This window comes from Muscardinus avellanarius, assembly GCF_963383645.1.
Source record: "Muscardinus avellanarius genome assembly, chromosome: 2".
NCBI classification, from domain to species: Eukaryota; Metazoa; Chordata; class Mammalia; order Rodentia; family Gliridae; genus Muscardinus; species Muscardinus avellanarius.
This window is the reverse complement of record NC_137787.1, coordinates 128,815,268-128,835,142: the sequence shown is the minus strand read 5'-3', so window position 1 is coordinate 128,835,142 and position 19,875 is coordinate 128,815,268. Positions and strand designations below refer to the sequence as shown.

At 41.3% G+C, this 19,875-nt stretch overlaps 1 protein-coding gene across 1 annotated transcript in view; it reads right to left on the bottom strand.

Annotated features, from left to right (window-relative positions):
• LOC308258810 (cilia- and flagella-associated protein 337-like) overlaps window positions 1–19,875 on the bottom strand; it is a gene marked incomplete at both ends in the record, with an annotated part of 68,947 nt that overhangs the window by 28,276 nt on the left and 20,796 nt on the right. Inside the window, 2 exons of the mRNA XM_080689435.1 lie at window positions 1,363–1,465; window positions 4,560–4,711. Of these exons, the coding sequence (XP_080545561.1) occupies window positions 1,363–1,465; window positions 4,560–4,711 (255 nt within the window). The remainder of the gene's footprint in view (window positions 1–1,362; window positions 1,466–4,559; window positions 4,712–19,875) is intronic.

Sequence of the window (19,875 nt, the reverse complement as noted above, 5' to 3'; positions counted from 1 at the left end):
GTGTGTGTGTGTGTGACTAAGGATTGAACTCAGGAGCATTTTACCTCCCAGTTACAGGGTCTCACTAAGTTGCAGAGGGCCTCATTAAGTTGCAGGGCTCTTTAAGAACCAGTGATCCTCCTATCTTAACCTCTTAAGTACTGGAATTACAAGTGTGCACTACCACGCTCAGCTGCTGCATCATATTTTTATTGCTATTTTAGTGCATATTCCTTCTATTTATAAAAATGTTTAATGAACAGTATGTCTTGTTATCCTAGCAGCAGCCTCAATATCTTGTGTTTACCACATCTCTTGATTGTATCATTTTCTCTTGTGCTTGACTTAATATCATGTTGTTGGCTCATCATGTTCTTAGGAGCAACAGACTACAAACACACACACACACACATACACACACACTCACGCACACACAATTGTACCAGCCTCAGTGTGTAGTAGGCTACACCATCTAGGTTTGTGCAACTACATTCAACTATATTTGCACAGTGCCACAATGGTCAATGACCCATTTTTCAGAATGTATCCCATTATCAAACATCACACAAATTTGTTAGGGGATCTCAGGATATTTTAACATCGTGTGTATAATTGGGGTGTGCCCTCCCATTTGCACAAGGACAGAAGATGAATGATAGGGTCTGTGTCTTTTCCTTATTCAATGAGCAATGAATTTGTCCCCCATCTCTTTGGGCTGACATCATGCCTTTGATCAAGGATGTAATTGGTGTGGTCCTCAGGAGCCCCTGTGTGAGGGGAAGTGGACATGGATGGCTGCCCTTCAAGACAGATTACAACTATAACACATTAGGCAGTTAGTAATTGCTTTACACCATCCAAGAGAATGTCAATGAAATAATACTACCAGGAAGACCCTTTTATTTTATTTTGTTTTATTATATTTTCTGTAACACCAGGAATTTGAACTCAGGGGCATTCTACCTCTGAGCCAATCTACAGCCCTATGTTTTTATTCTTTATTTTGAAACAGGGTCTCACTAAGTTGCAGAGGGCCTCATGAAGTAGCTGAGGCTGCCTGTGGACCTATGATTCTCCTGTCTCAGCCTCCCATGTATGAGATTACAGGCACGAGTCATCATGCCATACTATAGAAGGACCTTCTAAATAGCTCATGCTATCAGCTCCTGGAGAAACTACAGGCGCTTCCATTTACCTTTCACAGCAGAATGTCCTAACCATGCTGGACCATTGGCAGAATAGAACTGAACCTCCCAATATTTATTTCCATTGACAGTTTGTCCCTGGAACACCAGTTGTAAAGAGAGTTTGGTTCTAAGGGGAGGAGGGAGAGGCTCATACTCAGAAATGCATTGGTATTAAGAGAGCAGGAGTGATACTTACAGATGTTTCAGAGCAGCTGACCACGTGCCTGAAGACAGGGTTGTACCCACAACACACCACAGGTTCTTGGTGGGACAGCTCCAGGTGGGGCTCTGCAGCAGATCTTGTTCATGAAAAACAGAGACAGTGAAAACCTCAGTCACCTTCATGACAGGGTTACTCAGGAGACGCAGTGGCTGCTCTGTTAATGAATGGCTATGGGAATAGGCTTTTGGGACAAATGATAGGTCTGGGACCCTGGGCAGGTCACTAAACTGTTCACGATTTAAAATTTTTTTACCTGTAAAATAGAGATAATGACACTAAAAGAGTTGTTTCAATGATTAAATGAGAAAAAATATAATGGCATTAGCACAGAAGGTCACACGTGTAACTGAAAGCAGTGAGCTAATAGCAGCTACTAAATAAGAACATGAGAGTGCACGTCTCCAGTTTGGGACAGGAGGAATGTAATCTAGTGAGACTATGGAGGGGCTCCTTACTGGTCACTTAGATTTTTCCCCACAAACACTCACAGAGCCCTGGTGCCCAGAAGGCAGCGCTTCTTGCTCACAGTGGAGATGAGGCTGCCCAACTCCTGAGAGGCCTGTGGAGCGACTCCTATGGGTGCCCAGGTGTGAAGGTCTCACCTGAGCTCTCATGGAACAGACAGCCCACCTGAGCTCTCATGGAACAGACAGCCCACGGGGTTAAGCAATCCAAGCCCTTTATACTGATTCCCTCATGTACAAAATGGAATCCCTCATGGGCGTTTCATGAGTAGGATGAACAGGTGATCTGCAGGTGACACTGAGTAGAGGCTGTTGTTCTGGGCCTCCTAGTGGTCCTGCTGTGTAGCCTCAGGCTCAGATGGACCCAAAGCCCCAGGAAGAGCAGGATTTGGCACAGGGACATTTAGCTCTGCCCCACGACAGGTCCCTGGGCTTGAGGGAGTGAGGGGGTGGGAAGGAGGGTCACGAGGTGCATGGGACCAGAGTAGAAGTTCTCTTTCCAGCTTTGGGAAGAAAGAGCTGAGCTCCCCACTCCACAGATGAGAGCTAAGTAACTCCATCCAGGCCGCACAGCTCGTGGCAGAGGGACTGGAGGGGGCAGTGAGGATGTTATCTGGCACCTCCGCATTGGCGCTTGAGACTGAGGCTGTGTTTGCTGTGAAGTGGAATTCCAGTCACTTCACTCCAAAAGCAATCAATCAAGCAGGCTGTTTGTTCGACATGGGGTTATCAAGCAGAACAAACAGCAGTTTGATTGACTGGGCTTCCGGTTTCAGCTGGTTGTTTGGCAACTTGACTGAAGAAGCGCCCAGGCCCAAGCACGCTGCAGTCACAATCATTTGGCAGGTGCCTTGCCCGGGTCCTCCTGGCCCATGCGAGCCCTCAGTGATGGGTTTGGAAGGGAGTGGACGGCCACAGGCCAGAGCCACGCATTCTGGACTGTTCCATAAGGTTCTGATGCTTGGAAATGGGACCAGTCTCCTGTCCAGTTAATTCTTGCCAGGTGATTTAATCACTGGATACAGTGAATGTATTTGAGATTCCTCCCGTGCCTGTGATCACAAATCAAGACAAATTTGCAAGGCCACACACTGTGGTTTTTGGCTCAGAGAATCCAGTTGCCATTATGAAACAGATAAGACTGGAAATATGCAAACTACGATATCCACTCTAAAAGCTTGCCTTCATCCTTGGATCACACATCCAGCGGATTTTGGGTTGGGGGTGCTGCTGAACACCCAGGGGAAAAGCGCCAAGGGGGAGCGAGAGCTGTTGGGTCCCTGTAGCAAGGAAGGGTGAAGAGAGAGTAAGATTGAAACACAGCCAGGCGTGGTTTTTACACTTGTAATGGTAGTACTTGGGAGGCTGAAACAGGAGGATCACAGGTTCCAAGCTAGCCTCTGCAAAGTACTGAGACTCTCATCAACCTAGGAAGGCCTTGTTTTGAAATAAAAATAAAAAGAGGCTGGGGGTTTACCTCAGAGGTAGAATGCCCCTGTATTCAATCCCTAGTAACACACACACACAAAAGAGTGGGCACATGAGCACATGAGCCTGCTGTACTGATGTGTGCACTTTTGGACTGGAGAAGGCCTTTCAGTACTCAAAGTTCAGCACCGAGTTTTTCCCCTGAGAAGAGGGAGGTGTCTTACCCCATGGCCACCTGGCCTCTTAGGGCCCTTTGAAGGCAGCCTTCATTGTAGGTTCTGGAGAAAGGAGACCAGGCAATGTGCCTTCTATTGTCTGCTTTTTCTTTCCTCTTCTCTTTTTAGCATAAGCTCCTTCTCCCCTTTGGCATCTCCGAAAGCTTCACTGCTTCAATGGTGGTGGCAGATGCAGGGGAAAGACAGGTCAGGGTACCCAGAGGCAGGAGGACCTGCCCCTGCTCTGCTGCTGGCTCCCCCATGCCTGGGGAAAGTGCCTTCCTTCTCTGAGCCTCTGTTTGCTCCCCTGTAAAGCTTGAGGGTTGTATTTCTGGGCACTGGAGCAGTAGAACTTAATACTCTTCAGTAAAACCAGACAATCTCAGCCAGGTAGGGCAGAGAGAGGCACCTGGAGCTGATGTTCAGCACTGAGCGGCCCCTCTGAGTGAGGAAGGGCAGGCAGGTAGGCACTTGTTTTCCTTTCAGAGGAGGAACTGGTTATATGCCCTGGTGAAGGAGTACCCAGGAAGCCAAGGCTAACCTTGGCAGAAGAATCCAAGAGGCTCAGGTCTCAAGGTAGTAAACCTGCTGAGTATCAGACTCCGGGCAGGAGAAGCCCACTCAGGCCCTCCACACAGACTGGCCTCCTCACCTGGGCATGTGCTGTCTGTCTTCTATACAGGTCTGAGCCACTTAGGGCACAATTGAAGCAGCTCCACTGGTAGGCTCATCAAGTTGCCAGGGCTCTCTCTGTTGGCTTCGGCGGATCAGGCTGATGATATTTTGGGAGCCCTCACATAGTAAATGTTGAACAAATATAGGGGTAGGGCTGCTGGATGGGGTAAGCCTGCAGATTGCAGACCTCAGGATTAAATGGAAGGCAGCGATGGCGTAATTAATGAAAAGCTCACGCTGCGAACAAGATGCAATCCTGGCCTGTGCTGTGGGGAGTTATACAGAGATCTGAACCACAGGATGTGAAGTAGGACATTTCCCATAGCTTGGGCTCCAGAGAAACCTCCAGAGAGATGGTCACTCAGAGCCCAGAGGACAGCACTCATACCTCAGCCTGAGGTGCAAGAGGGCCGCAGCATCGGTGACCACACACAGGGCCCGGGGGCCCGGGAGGTAGAGGCAGGCTGTGAGCTCGCCGGTCACACCACTGGCTTTGGAGGAGGCCGTGAACAAGCAACTGTGTGTCTCCAGATCCCAGATCTGAGGAGGAAAGGAAGAATATCTGGTCTTAAGCAGCCTGCCTAGCTGGGTTTCCAGGGCCTGTTTGGGGTCTGAGTTGCCACCTCTACACCTCACCAAAAGGAACAGTGTTGAATGGGGCTCCTCATTCTTTGTTGTGTGTAAAGGGGGCAGAGAGCCAAGCCTGCGCTCTTGATCCACACTGCAGTTGCCAAGGACAGGGACACCCGTGGCCATGCTGCTCTGGGACTGTGGTTAATTCCCTGTACTAGGAGGTGACCAGTCACATCTCCTCCAGCTTGCACAGAGCAGCTGCCTACGCTGAGTCTTATTTGTGGCACAGAATTACCTTTGTCCCCTTCTTAATATAGGTCCTGAAAGCCAGCCACTGGACAGATACTCAGAAAACACAGGGGACAAATTTCAGGGTGCTGCTGGCTGAGGATCTGCTTGGGTTAGAGTCCCACTAGAGTTCCTACCAGTTCCTTCCCTCAGTTCCTTCAACTGTAAAACAGGGAGAATGGTGAAAGTGCCTGTCTTAGAGTGTTGTTTCAAGTCACTTAAAATAGTAATGTAAAAAAAGCGCTTAGCATCAGGGCTAGAAAAAGGTAGTGGAATAGTATGATTAGGATGATCATATTATTGTCAATCACTTGTGGTTGGCATGTAAATCAGGCCACGGCTCTTGTGTTACCTTAGCTCACTGTGACTTGGCTGCAAGGGCTGGGGGCAGGGCACAGAGGGGCCACACGTGAGACCAGGAAGGTGGTGACTGTCACAAAGGCAGCGGTTGTCTCATGAGATAAGACACATCAGACATTATGTCATGTGAAGATAGCAGAGATCAGGGTGAGGCATCTGTGACACACGGATGCCACCGACTGCCAGCCGACTATCAGAAGTTGGACAAGGGACCAACTGCTTTACCTGCATGGTTTCATTTACTCTTTTTATGGGTTGAATCATGCCTCCCATTGAATAATTTCAGTATTTGAGAATGAGGCCTTCTTGGGAAATAGGGTCAGTGCAGATATAATTTTAAGGTCACTCTGGGTCCCAAATCCAGTGTGAGTAGTGTGTCCTTATAAGAAGAGGGTAACTTGGAGATAGACACACATGCGAGGGGAATGTCATGTGAAGATAGCAGAGATCAGGGTGAGGCATCTGTGACACACGGATGCCACCGACTGCCAGCCGACTATCAGAAGTTGGACAAGGGACCTGGAGCCAGCGTGCTCACAGCCCTTGGCAGAGCTGACCCTGCCCACGTCACCTCAGACGTCCAGCCTCTGGAACTGAGACAATAAACTTCTATTCTGTGTAAGCCACCAGGTGTATGGTACTTTGTTATAGCAGCCTGTATTAGTCAGCTTTCCATAGAGATAACTGGGGAAATCAACTTATAAAGAGAAAATTGTTCTATGGCTCACAGTTTTTGTGGGTCTGGGGATGGAACCCAGGGGCATTTGACCTCTGAGCTCCACCCCCAGCCCTATTTTGTATTCTTTATTTTGGAACAGGGTCTCACTAAGTTGCAGAGGGCCTCACTGAGTAGCTGAGGCTGTCCGCAAACGCTGAGCCTCTGGTCTCAGCCTCCTGAATTCTGGGATTACAAGCGTGCGCCACCAAGCCTGGCGGCTCACAGTTTTGAAGGTTTCAGCCTGTGATTGATCGGCTCCACTGCTTTGGGGTCTCTGCATCATGGTGGGAGTGTGTGGTGGAGCCAAAGAAGTAGAGTCCCACAATGCCCTCAGGGTACACCCCAGTGACCTACAGACGAGGCCCGCCTCTTAAAGGTTCCACCATCTTCTAATAGTGCCATGCTGGGGACCAAGACCTTAACACATGGACCATTATGGGACACCTAGGATCCAAACTAAAGCACAGACCTAAGAAATTCATTCTCCTTTTTATATTTTTACTTTTGGTACTGGGGATTGAACTAAGAAGTATTCTACCTCCAAGCTATACCCCCAGGTCTATTTTATTTTTATTTTGAAATAGGGTCTTGATAGGTTGCTGACGGTCTAAGTTGCTGAGGCTGGCCTTCAACCTGTGACCCTCCTGTCTGTGCCTCTTAAGTACTAGAATTACAGACAGGCACCACTCTGCCTTTGGGAGGCAGGCATTATCCAGTGAGTCCCAGAGAAGTTGAATAATTTGCCTGTGTAGAGCTAGTTAAGTAATCCAGGAACCACCTCAGGCCCATCTCCCTCTAGCGCAGCACAAGAAAATATCAGGGGGCTGTGCTTAGATGAGGCTTCTTCCGCTCTCTGGAGTCTCAGGGAAGCAAATGAGCTCTGATGAGATTTGAGGCCTTTCCCTCTTAGCCAGACTCTAATTTGTTGTATCCATACTCTCTGTACATTTCTCATTACTTCTCCCCAGCAGTTAGCAAACTGATTATGAAAGTTCCAAGAAAGGTAGAGCTGTTCATCCCGGGAGGGCAGCATAGGCTCACAGTAGTGACAGCAGTCAGGTAATCCCATGGAAAAGGTAATCCTGAGGGCTGTATGCTCAAGGGGGCGTCCTCACTCCTTTTTGCAATATCAACTTGTTGGAGATGCTCGTTTTCCTTGGTAGGAACACATGCAGCTCTTACCAGTCACTCACACCTCTGTGGCAGTCCATTTGCCTGTTGATAATCGTTCACTTTAAGTTTGAATCTGTTATCCAAAGTTTGTATTCCAAATGAAAACTTTACTGGTAGTTGGAGGTGTGGCCTTTAGGATGTACTGAAGTTTAGATGAGGTCATGAGGATCTTACAAATAATTAGTGTCTTTGGAAGAAGAGGGAGAGATATCTAAGCTAGCACACTTGCTCTTCCATGCCACAGAATGTCCTCTGCCATGTTCTGAGAGTCCAAGAAGGCCTTCAGGAGAAGCTGGTGCCATGCTCTTGGACCTCTCAGCCTCAGAACCATGAACTCGATAAACCTCTATTCTTTATAAACTATCATGTCTCCAGCATTTTGTTATAATAACAAGAAGCAGACTAACATAGGTTAATGAAAGTAAGAAGGTCTTGAGGAGGAGCAAGACACACAGATAATTCTGGAATCTGAGAAGAAAGATCTCAGTTGGATGCTATACAAGGACATCTGTCAAGGTGCAAGAAAGGAAATGGGATGGGGGGGAGAAACTCCATACTAAAGTTAAGGTTGATTCACCACACTTGTATCAAATTCCACAAAGAAAAATAGCTACCACAAATTGAGCATGTCTGACTTATCTACTCTGTCTGCATCCTCCCTTCTTTTCTTGTTATTTCTTCCTTTCTATTTTGGTATTGGAGATTGAACCCAGAGGCATTCTACCTCTGAGCTACACCTACCAGCCTTTGAAATTTTTTTTTTTTAATTTTGAAACAGGGTTTTGCTAAGTTTTTCAGAATGTCGCCAAGTTGCTGAGGCTGGTCTCAAACCTATGATTCTCCTTTCTGAACCTCTCAAGTCCTGGGATCACATGCATGTACCACTACACCTGGCTATCCTTCCTTTATTTTTTGTCCAGAGATTGGTCTCTGCAGGCAAAAGACATGGTATTCATGTCTGGCCAATTGGTTCTCGGAAAATTCTTCTCTTGGATTTTTTGGCTTGGGGCTGGTAGTGAAACTCGAGTTTAGATGTGAGTTGAAGGTGGTGGGCATGTATGTTCCCTGCCATTTGAGGGAGAACAGTTTTCTGCAGTAGGAGCTGATAAAGCTGATGTGGGACCAGGAGAAGTGAGAAGCACAGGCAGAGAGTCCCAACTCTGAAGGCAGCTGTCCGGAGGCTGGCTGGCTGCTGATCTGATTTCAGTAAACATCACATTCTCTCTTTATAGCTTAGGCATTTGAATTAGTTGTATGCCTCTTAGCCTCAAAAGAATCTTAGCTGGTAATACAGCAGCAAGCACAGTTTATACATCACCCTTAATGAGTACAAGTACCCTGAGAGGGAGCACTTTCATCCATTTCGAAGAGTGAACCAGTGTTCCTAAAAATTAAGTTACTTAGTTCAGAAGCATTGGATAACCACCCTGGGTCACCTCGCCTGTGGGAATTTCAGATTCTAAACTCAGGGTTGTCTGTCTCCAAAGCCTTCTGTCTGCCCCCACCCAAGTCCATGCTTCTTAGGCCCCATGTGGTGAGAGTTGTTGCTGGGAAGTGGCCAAATCCAGGCATCTCCCAGTTTCTCATTCAAACAGGTAGTCATGAGCTCAGCCTGGACCATGAGAGGAAGCTATGTGATCATTTCCAGCTGGGATTTGTAAGTGGCAGGTGGCCCTTCTCTATTTTCACAACCCCTGCATGTGGATCAAGACGAGTCTAGAACTTAAGTCAAGGTGAGGCCAATAGCTGGACAGAGCTGGCCCTTCAAAAGGACCAGGACCAGGACCAGGACCAGGACCACTGGAACTGATATGTTGCAGAGGATGGAGAAAGACTTGTAGTGTGTGTGTGTGTGTGTGTGTGTGTGTGTGTGTTACTGGGAATTGAACCCAGGGATGTCCTACCTCTGACCTGCACCCCTAGCCCTATTTTATTTTGGAAAAGGGTTTCCCCTAAGTTGCTGAGGGCCTTGCAAAGTTTTTGAGACTGGCTGTGAACCTAGGATCCTCCTGTCTAGCTTCCCAAGTCCTGGGATTACAGGTGAGTGCCACTGTATCTCTAAGGCTAGAATATTAAACCTGAGGTTAATTTATCACGGTGGCAAGCTTTATGCTATCACATCATGCTCTCTTCCTCATCAGAAATAACTGTCTTTCCATTCTAATTCCAGTCAATACAGAACTGCCATCTTTGTGGTTTTCAATGTGAAATTTACATAAAATAACAAGTAAAAAGAAAATTCAAATCTGCCACTTTACTCTCTGTTAGAGAATGCCAGAAACCAACAGACTCCTGACATGTTTTGTGTGTTCCCATGATTTAAAGGAGTAAAATATTTGGGCTGAAAAAATCAATGCAAAGAATGAGAACTATCTGATCAGGCATGTGGGAAATCTAGCTGTTTGGCTTTTCCTTGATTAGTTTTTATTTGATAGGAATAATATATTCTGAAATAACTTACACACCATATTTCCAAGATAGGATTTCAATATATTTTAAATACACATTGGGAAGTGATTCAATATGCCTGAATCATCACAGGCAAGATGCTAATCTTGTAATCATGAGTTTAGATTGGAAGAAAATGGAGAGGCACTAGGAAAAGAAAATAGAAGACGTGTCCCCACATACAGAATTATGATTATCTGAGAGCTGCGAGTTTTGGAGAAAATAAGCTCATTAAAAATATGGTCTCCAATGTTATGACTTTAGATGATGCCTTTGGATGAATTTGATTTTCAAAATAAATCAAAAACCAAAGTTCATAAATCATTTTAATCAAGTTTGCTCAGGGGACTGAATTGAGTTTGGGTCCTGGCTGGATCACTGACTGTGGTCTTGACACCTAGTTTTATATAAAATATCTCATAATCATCATGAGATGGATTCCAAGCTCACTATGTAGGAGCCATATTGGAGTCTCACAGAAAAAAATCCCAGGACACCACAGTGACCTAGTATTTGGTCTTTGGAGTATTTTTTTCTGTGCTCACTTTCCTTCTCCTTGCGATCTCATCCAGTCCATGGCTTAAAATTTCATCTAAATGCTAATGACTCCCAAATTTATATCTCTAGCTCTGACATCTCCTCTAGACTCAGGATGACTCTCTCTAACACATCCACAGTTGAGCTCCTGGTCTTAGTCTCTTCTCACCCCCACCTCCATGTTTTCTATCTCAAACTTTACCTCATACTCCCAACAATGGTATCATTCTTTCTCTTTTCTTGTCCCACCTCCTTAAAAATAAGTTTATAGAGATGTAATTCATATACCACAAAATTTGCCTTGTGAATGTGTGCAGTTCAGTGGTCTTTAGTATATCCACAGAGTTGTGCAAGTATTACCACTAGAACTCCTCCAAAATACCTCTGTCCATTACCAATCGCCCTCAGTTTGTACCTCATCACAGCCTCTGGCAACTTTTAAACTGCTTTCTGTCTCTATAGCTTGGCCTTTTCTAGACATTTCATATAAACGGGATAGTATAATACATAGATTTTGTGGCTGGCTTTTATGTTATATAATGTTTTTAAGGTTCATTCATGTTGTAACATATTAAGTATTTTATTCTTTTTCTTTTTTGTGGTACTAGGGATTGAGCCTAGGGGCATTCTACCTCTGAGCTACACTCCAGCCTATTTGATTTTATTTTGAAACAGGGTCTTGCTAAGTTCCTGCGTGCTGGCCTTAAACTTGTGGTCCTCCTGTCTTAGCTTCCCTTTTTGTTGCTGAATTTGGCCATTGTACAGATGCATGACATTTTGTTTACCCATTCACTGGGTGATGGACATTTGAGTTATTTTTACATTTTGGCTATTATAAACAACACTGCCATGCACATTTATAATCCTTCATATATTACTTTATGTTAACTGATCTTTTTAATTCTCTTGGGTATATCCCTAGGAATGGAATTGCTGTGTCATATGGTAACTTTAGGTTTTTAACATGTGAGAACTGCCAACATGTTTTCCAAAGTAACTGTGTCATTTTAATTCCTTAGTAGGAATGTATAGGGGTTCCAATCTTCTCATCCTTGACAACATTTGTGATTGTCTATTTTGATTTTAGCCAACCTCATGAGCATGAAGTGGTATAATGTTGTGGTGTGGGTTTGAATTTCTCTACATTAATGGTGCTAAGCATCTTGTCATGTACTCACTGGCCGGTTTTGAGGAAATGTCTGTTCAACTCATTTGCCCATTTTACAATTGAGCTAATTGTGTTTTTATAGCAAATCATTAAAAGTTCTTCCTCATGAGATATATTATTTACAGTATTTCCCCCCATGATGTGGGCTGTCTCTTTGTTTAATGAATGGTATCCTTTTTGAAGAACAAATGTTTCTAATTTTGATAAAATCAAATTTACTTGGGTTTTTTCCCTTTTATTTCTTATGCTTTTGATATTATATTGAAAAGAACCTATTCTCCGATCTGAGGTCATGAAGAGTTACTCCTTTGCTGTCTTCTAAGAGTCTCTAGTTTAGTCCCTACACTTAGGTCTGTCATCCACTGGAGTTAATTTTTGCATATGGTTTTGAGGTAGGGGTCTGGTTTTATTGTTTTTCAGTGGATAACCAGGTGATCCAGCAAATTTGATGAGAGATTATTCTTTCTCTGTTGAATGGTCTTGGCATTCTTGTCAAGAATTCTATGACTGCAAAAATGAGGGTTTAATTCTTGATTCTCGATTATTTGTTAATTCCCTATCACTTTATACATCTATATTTATGATCCCACCACTGTATTATTTACTGTAGTTTTGTAGTAAGTTTTTAAATAGTGTGAGTCTTTCAATTTTCTTCTTTTTCAAGATTGTTTTAGCTATTCTGAGTCCCCTGTATTACCATAAAAAATTTCAGCATCAACTTCAATTCTGTAAAAAAGGCAACTAAGGTTTTGATGAGAGATTACATTGAATATGTAGATTAATTTGCAAAGCATTGCCACCTTAAGACCATTAAATTTTCCAATCTATGAGGACAAAATATCTTTCTACTTATTTACTTCTTTGCTATTTATTTTTATAGTGTTTTGTAGTTTTCAGATCATAAATTCTACACTTTATTTTTTTTTTTTTTACTTATTGAGATAATCATATGGTTTTTGTTCTTTATTCTGATAACATGGTTTGTTACATTGATTTTTATATGTTGAATCACCCTTGCATTCTTGGAATAAATCCTACTTGGTCGTATTGTAGAATTCTTCTGATATGGTACTGGATTCAGTTTTCCAGTACTTTACTTTTTATTTTTTTATTTTTATTTCTTTTTGGTGATACTGGGGGTGGAACCCAGAGGCTTTTCTACCTCTGGGCTATACTCCCAGGCCTATTTTATGTTTTATTTGGAAACAGGGTCTCACTTAAGTTGCTGAGAGCCTCACTAATTAGCTGAGGCTGGCTTCGAACCTGTGTGATCCTCCTGTCTCAGCCTCCCAAGCGCGGGGATTACAAGCGTGAGCCACCATGCCCAGCAGTTTTCCAGTATTTTAATGAGGATTTTTGCATTTATAGTCATAAAATATATTAACAAAGAGTTTTCTTGTCTTGTAATGTCTTTATCTGAGCTTTGCATAAGAGTAATGAGCTCTTTGCATAAGAGTAATGAGCTTGGAGAATGACTTGGGAAGACTTCTCTCTACCTTCCTTCCTTTCTCCCTTTGTTTCTTTCATTTGTTCCTTCCTTCTTTTTTTTTAAGCATTTGTGAAGAATTGGTGTGTTAATTCTTCCTTTAAGTATTAATAGAATTAATACTTAATTAATAGAATCCACCAGTGATTTCATCTGAGCCTATTCTTTTCTTTCCATAAAATTTTCTTAATAACTCAGTATCTTGATATAAATGCATTCAAATTTTTCTTCTTAAATAGTTTGTGTCTTTTTAGAGATACATATACCTAACTTGTTGGCATTAAAATCGTCCATTCTTTTTTATTTTTTTATGGTTGATCATAATGGTCCCTGCTGTGTTTTTTTGTTTGTTTGCTTTGTTTTGTTTTTTGGTAGTACTAGGGATTGAACCCAGGGGCATTCTATGTCTGAGCTATGCCCCAAGCCCATTTTATTTTTTATTTTAAAACAGGATCACACCGGGCGTGGTGGTGCACACTTGTAATTCCTGCGCCTGGGAGGCTGAGACAGGAGGATCACGCAGGTTCGAAGCCAGCCTCAGCTGGCTTAAGAGACCCTGTTTCCAAATAAAATATAAAATAGGTCTGGGAGTGTAGCCCAGAGGTAGAAGCCCCTGGGTTCCATCCCCAGTATCATAAAAAAGATAAATAAATAAATAAATAAATAAATAAATAAATAAATAAAATAGGATCACACTAGGCTGCAGAGAGTCTTGACATTTTGTTGAGGCTGGTCTCAAATCTGTGATCTTCCTGTTTCAGCCTCTCAAGTACTGGAAACTTCTTTTATTCTTAATTTCAGTAACCTGAGTTGTCTCCTTCCCCCCTTGATTGTCTAGGTCAAGGTTTGTCAACATTTCTGAAGAACCAACTTTTGCTTCTGCTGGCTCCCTGCTGTTTTCCTGTCCTTTATTGCACTCTGGCTTCCTTGGTTACCTGCTTCAGCTTGCTTGTGGTTTTGCTTGCTCTGCTTTCTCAGGCATCCTCATGTAGAGAGTCATGTTACTGATTTAAAATCTCTTTTGCAACCAGGTGTGGTAGTGCATGCCTGTAGTCCCAGTACTTGGGAGGCTAAGCCACAGGGACCTCGGGTTTGAGGCCAGCCTCAGCAATTTACTCCCCTTCTTTTGAAATAAGAAACAAAAGGGCTGTGGGCATGGTTTGGAAGTGGAACACCCCTGGGTTCAATCCCCAGTTCCAAGAAAAAAATTATTTTATTTTTTTTTTTTTTTTTTTTTTTTATTTTTTATTGGTGCAATGTATTCATACATCATAGTGGTATAAATAAGATACTTTTGTAGACATACATGCACACATCGCCCAGTTAGCCCCTACCCGATCCCCACCCCATTCCCTCCCCATCCCTCCTTCCCACGCTTGGCTTAGTGGTTGACATCTAGTATTATAGCAATTTATACAATATTAACATTGATAATCTCACATAACAGTTTCATTTGTCTGGTACCAAACTTTTGATGACTTGAAGATAACATTTCAATATTTCTTTTTGCTTTCTTTCTTACCAGAGAATATTTTTTTTTCTTTTTTTTTTTTTAGGTGAAACTATCATACATTTATTTATTTATTTTTCAGAAAAAAAATCTATCCTGATATGGAATATGGGCTCTAGATACCCAAAACAGTCTCAAAGAAGAACAAAGCTAGAAGATGTATATTTTCTGATTTCAAACCATATAAAGCTACAATAATTGAAACAGTGTAGTACTGTTCTAAAGGCAGATATATAAACCATTGGAGCTAAATAAAAGCCTAGAGATAAATTCTTCCATACATTGTCAAGTTATTTTTGACAAGGTTTCCATGAAATTTTGGTGGAGGAAATACTAGTCTTTTAACTAAATATTGTTGAAAAATAATAATAAATGAAAAATAATAAATTTGGACCCTTACCTAACACATATACAAATATTAACTCAAAATAGATAAAGGACCTAAATATAAATCTTAATACTATCAGCTTTTAGAAGAAAATCTGGGTCATAAAACCTCACAACATTGAAATTGGAAGTGATTTCTTGGATATGATTTCAATGGCACAGGCAACAAAAGGGTAAATAAACTCCCTTAAAAAATAAAAAAATATTGTATATCCAAAGACAATGTAAACAGAGTTAAAAGTTACTGATGCTCTTCCAAGAGTTCCTCCTATGACCCATTTCTCCCTAACTCTCACATATTAGGGAAAGCATCTGATTTCTTATTTTTTGTGCCTGACTAATCTCACTTAGCATAATGTCCTCCAGCTCCATCCATTTCCCTGAAAATGATGTAATTGAGTTTTTTTTGATGGCTGAGTAAAATTCCATTGTGTACATATCCCACAGTTTTGTAATCCATTCATCTGTTGATGGACATCTTGGCTGGTTCCATAGTTTGGCTATGGTGAATTGTGCAGCTATGAACATAGATACACATGCATTAGTTTGATAGTTTGGTTTCTTTTCTTTTGGGTAGATACCCAACAGTGGTATTGCTGGATCAAATGGTAGATTTGTTCCCATTCTTCTGAGGATTCTCCATACTGTTTTCCAAAGTGGTTGCACTAATTTGCAATCCCACCAACAATGTCTTAGAGTTCCCACTTCTCCACATCCTCGCCAGCATCTGTTGTTGTTTGTGTTTTGAATGATGGCCATTCTAGTTGGAGTTAGGTGAAATCTCAGGGTAGTTTTGATTTGCATCTCTCTGATTGCCAGTGATGTTGAGCATTTTTTCATGCATTTATTGGCCATTTGAATTTCTTCTTTTGTGAAGTGTCTATTTAGTTCATTTGCCCATTTTGTTATTGGATGTTTTGTTTTCTTAGTGTTGAGTTTCTTGAGTTCTCTGTATATTCTAGATATTAGTCCTCTATCAGTGGTGTAGGTGGCAAAAATCTTCTCCCATTCTGTTGGCTCTCGATTGAGATTCTTGATAGTTTCCTTTGCTGAACAGAAGCTCTTCAGTTTCATGCAATCCCATGTATTGATTCTCCTTTTAATTTGTTGTGCTTTTGGGGTCTTGTTGAGGAAATGTTTGTCTGTGCCTATGTGTTGTAGTGTTGGACCTATGCCCTCTTCAAGGAGCTTCAAAGTCTCTGGTTTAATTTCCAAGTCTTTGATCCATCGTGAGTTGACTTTTGTACAGGGTGAAAAAGTGGGATTAACATCCAATTTTCTGCATATGGTTAACCAGTTTTGCCAACACCATTTGTTAAAGAGGCTATCTTTTTTCCAGTGTATGTTTTTGGCCCCTTTGTCAAAAATCAATTGGCTGAAAGTGTGTGGACTTGTTTCTGGGTCTTCTATTCTGCTCCATTGGTCTATATATCTGTTCTTTTGCCAGTACCATGCTGTTTTTATTACAATGGCTTTGTAGTATAGTTTAAAGTCAGGTATTGTGATTCCTCCTGCGTGGTTTTTGTTGCTGAGAACTACCTTGGCTATTCTGGGCTTTTTGTTATTCCAGATAAATTTAAGGACTGATTTTTCTATGTCTGTGAGGAATGATCTTGGTAGTTTAATGGGCATTGCATTAAATCTGTAGATCAGTTTTGGGAGTATGGCCATTTTAATAATATTTATTCTGCCAATCCATGAACATGGAAGGTCTTTCCATCTTCTAAGATCTTCTTCGATTTCTTTTTTCAGTGTTTTATAATTTTCTTTGTAGAGATCTTTTACCTCCTTGGTCAAGTTTATTCCTAGGTATTTTATTTTTTTGTGGGAGATCCTGAGTGGAAGTGTTTTCTGAATTTCTTTTTCAGTGGATTTATGGTTAGTGTACAGGAAAGCTTCTGATTTTTTAAGATTGATTTTGTATCCAGATACCTTGCTGAATTTGTTGATCAGTTCTATAAGCCTTTTGGTTGAGTTTGTTGGGTTTTCTAAGTATAGTATCATGTCATCTGCAAATAGTGAAAGCTTGAGTTCTTCTTTTCCTATTTGTACTCCTTTGATTTCCTTTTCTTGCCTTATTGCTCTGGCTAGAGTCTCTAGTACTATATTGAAGAGAAGTGGTGATAGTGGACATCCTTGTCTCGTTCCAGTTTTTAGGGGGAATTCTTGAAGTTTTTCCCCATTTAATATGATGTTGGCAGTGGGCTTATTGTAGATTGCCTTAATAATGTTGAGATATGTTCCTTCTATTCCAATTCTCTGCAGTGTTTTTATCATAAATGGATGTTGAATTTTATCAAATGCTTTTTCAGCATCTATTGAGATGATCATGTGGTTTTTGTCTTTGATTCTGTTTATATGATGAATTACATGGATTGATTTTCGTATATTGAACCAGCCTTGCATCCCTGGGATGAACCCTACCTGGTCATGGTGAATGATTTTCTTGATGTGGTTTTGAATGCGTGTTGCTAGTATTTTGTTTAATAGTTTTGCATCCAAGTTCATCAGAGATATAGGCCTGTAGTTTTCCTTCCTTGAACTGTCTTTATTCGGTTTGGGTATTAGTGTGATGTTGGCTTCATAGAATGTATTTGGGAGAGTCCCGGTTTTTTCTATTTCCCGAAATAGTTTGAGTAGTATTGGGATTAGTTCTCCTATAAAGGTTTTATAGAATTCACTTGGGAAACCATCTGGTCCTGGGCTTTTCTTTGATGGTAAGCTCTTTATTGCTGTTTCAATCTCTTTAATTGTTATTGGTTGGTTTAAGTGTTCTATATCTTCTTGACTCAGTTTAGGAAGGTTGTATTTATCTAGGAAGTTGTCGATTTCCTCCAGGTTTTCCATTTTGTTGGAGTATAGTTTTTCAAAGTAGTTTCTGATAATCCTCTGGATTTCTACGCTGTCAGTAGTAATGTCTCCTTTTTCATCCCTTATCTTCATAATTTGGGTTGATTCTCTCTTTTTTTTAGTTAGGTTGGCTAATGGTTTATCAATCTTGTTAATTTTTTCAAGAAACCAGCTTTTAGTTTTGTTGATTTTCTGTATTGTTTTTTTATTCTCTATTTCGTTAATTTCTGCTCTAATTTTAATAATTTCCCGTCTTCTGCTGGCTTTGGGGTTCAATTGTTCCTGCTTTTCAAGGGCTTTGAGGTGTGTCATAAGGCTATTTATTTGAAGATTTTCTGTTTTTCTTATGTGAGCACTCAGTGCTATAAATTTTCCTCTTAATACTGCCTTCAAAGTGTCCCAGAGGTTTTGATATGTTGTTTCTTTATTTTCATTTGTTTCTAGAAATTTCTTGATTTCACCTCTTACATCTTCTATGACCCATTCTTCATTCAGAAGTGTGGTGTTCAGTCTCCACATGTTTATGTTGTTTCTCTGAGTCTTCTTATAGTTGATTTCTAGTTTCATTCCATTATGGTCTGAAATGACACAGGGAAGTATGTAACATTTTTTAAATTTGCTAGTGCTCATTTTGTGTCCCAGGATGTGATCTATTTTGGAGAAGGTTCCATGAGCAGCTGAGAAAAATGTAAACTCTGCTGTAGTTGGGTGAAATATTCTATATGAGTCCAACAGGTCCATTTGGTTAATGGTGTTCTTTAGTTCTGAGACATCTTTACTGACCCTTTGTCTGGAAGATCGGTCTAGTATTGTGAGAGGTGTGTTGAAGTCTCCCAGTATTATTGTGTTGGGATTTATGTGTGACTTCATATCACAAAGAGTTTGATTTATGAAAGTAGCTGCCCCTATGTTTGGGGCATAGATGTTGATTATTGTTATTTCCTCTTGCTGGACTATTCCTTTTACCAGTAAGATGTGACCTTCTTTGTCTCTTCTAATAAGTTTGGGTTTGAAGTCTAACTTGTCTGATATCATAGTTGCTACTCCTGCTTGTCTTCGAGTACCATTAGCATGGATTACCTTGCTCCAGCCCTTTACCTTGAGTTTGTTCCTATCTTTACTTGTAAGGTGTGTTTCTTGTAAGCAGCAGATGGATGGATTCTGGCTTTTAATCCATTTTGCCACTTTATGTCTTTTTATTGGGGAGTTGAGGCCGTTTACATTAAGTGTGATTATAGAGAGATAATTTTTAATTCCCAACATGTTAAGATCTTATTTCTGTTTAAGATACTGTTTATTCTTCTTTGCTTAGTTGTCTGCTGGATGGGAATTCTTGTTTCTTTGGTTCTGGCGTGTATTACCCATTTCCTCTTTGCAGTTAATCTCCTTGAGTATTTTCTCTAGCGCTGGTTTTGAAGACATAAATTCCTTCAGTTGCTGTTTGTCATGGAAGCTTCTTATTTCCCCATCTAATTTGATGGATAGTTTTGCTGGGTAGGAAATTTTTGGCTGGAAGTTGTTTTCTTTCAGAGTTTGGAATATGTTACTCCAAGCCCTTCTGGCTTTCATAACTTGGTTTGGGAAGTCTGGAGTGATTCTAATTGGTTTGCCTCTGTATGTCACGTGGCCTTTTGTTTTTGTTGCCTTTAAGATTCTCTCCTTGGCTTCCACATTAGTCATTTTGACAATTATGTGGCGTGGGGATCCTCTTCTCTGATCCTGTCTAAAGGGAGTTCTATAAGTTTCCTGGATCTGTGTATCGACCTCTTGCTCTATGTTTGGAAAATTTTCTGCTATTACTTCCTTGAAGAGATTGTTGATCCCTTTGGTTTCACCTTCTTTTCCCTCCTCTATTCCAATTATTCTTAGGTTAGCTCTCTTGAAATGGGCCCATATTTCTTCAATGTCAGATTCCTGCTGTCGGGTTTTTTTTTCTAAATTAGAAACTATGCGTTCATTTTTAGAATGATCATCTTCAAGGAGCGAGATTCTATTCTCCATGTGGTCTAATCTGTTGTTTATACTTTGGATTGAGGCCTTTACTTCATTAATTGCATCCTTTATCTCTTTTTGACTCTCTCTAAATTCTTTTCGAAAGTCCTCTATTATTTCTAAAGTTATTTTCCTAATTTGATCTTCTAGAGATCTTTGGATTTCTGTGTTATCAGATTCTGATGTTGTGGGGTTGTTGGCATTCACTGCTCCA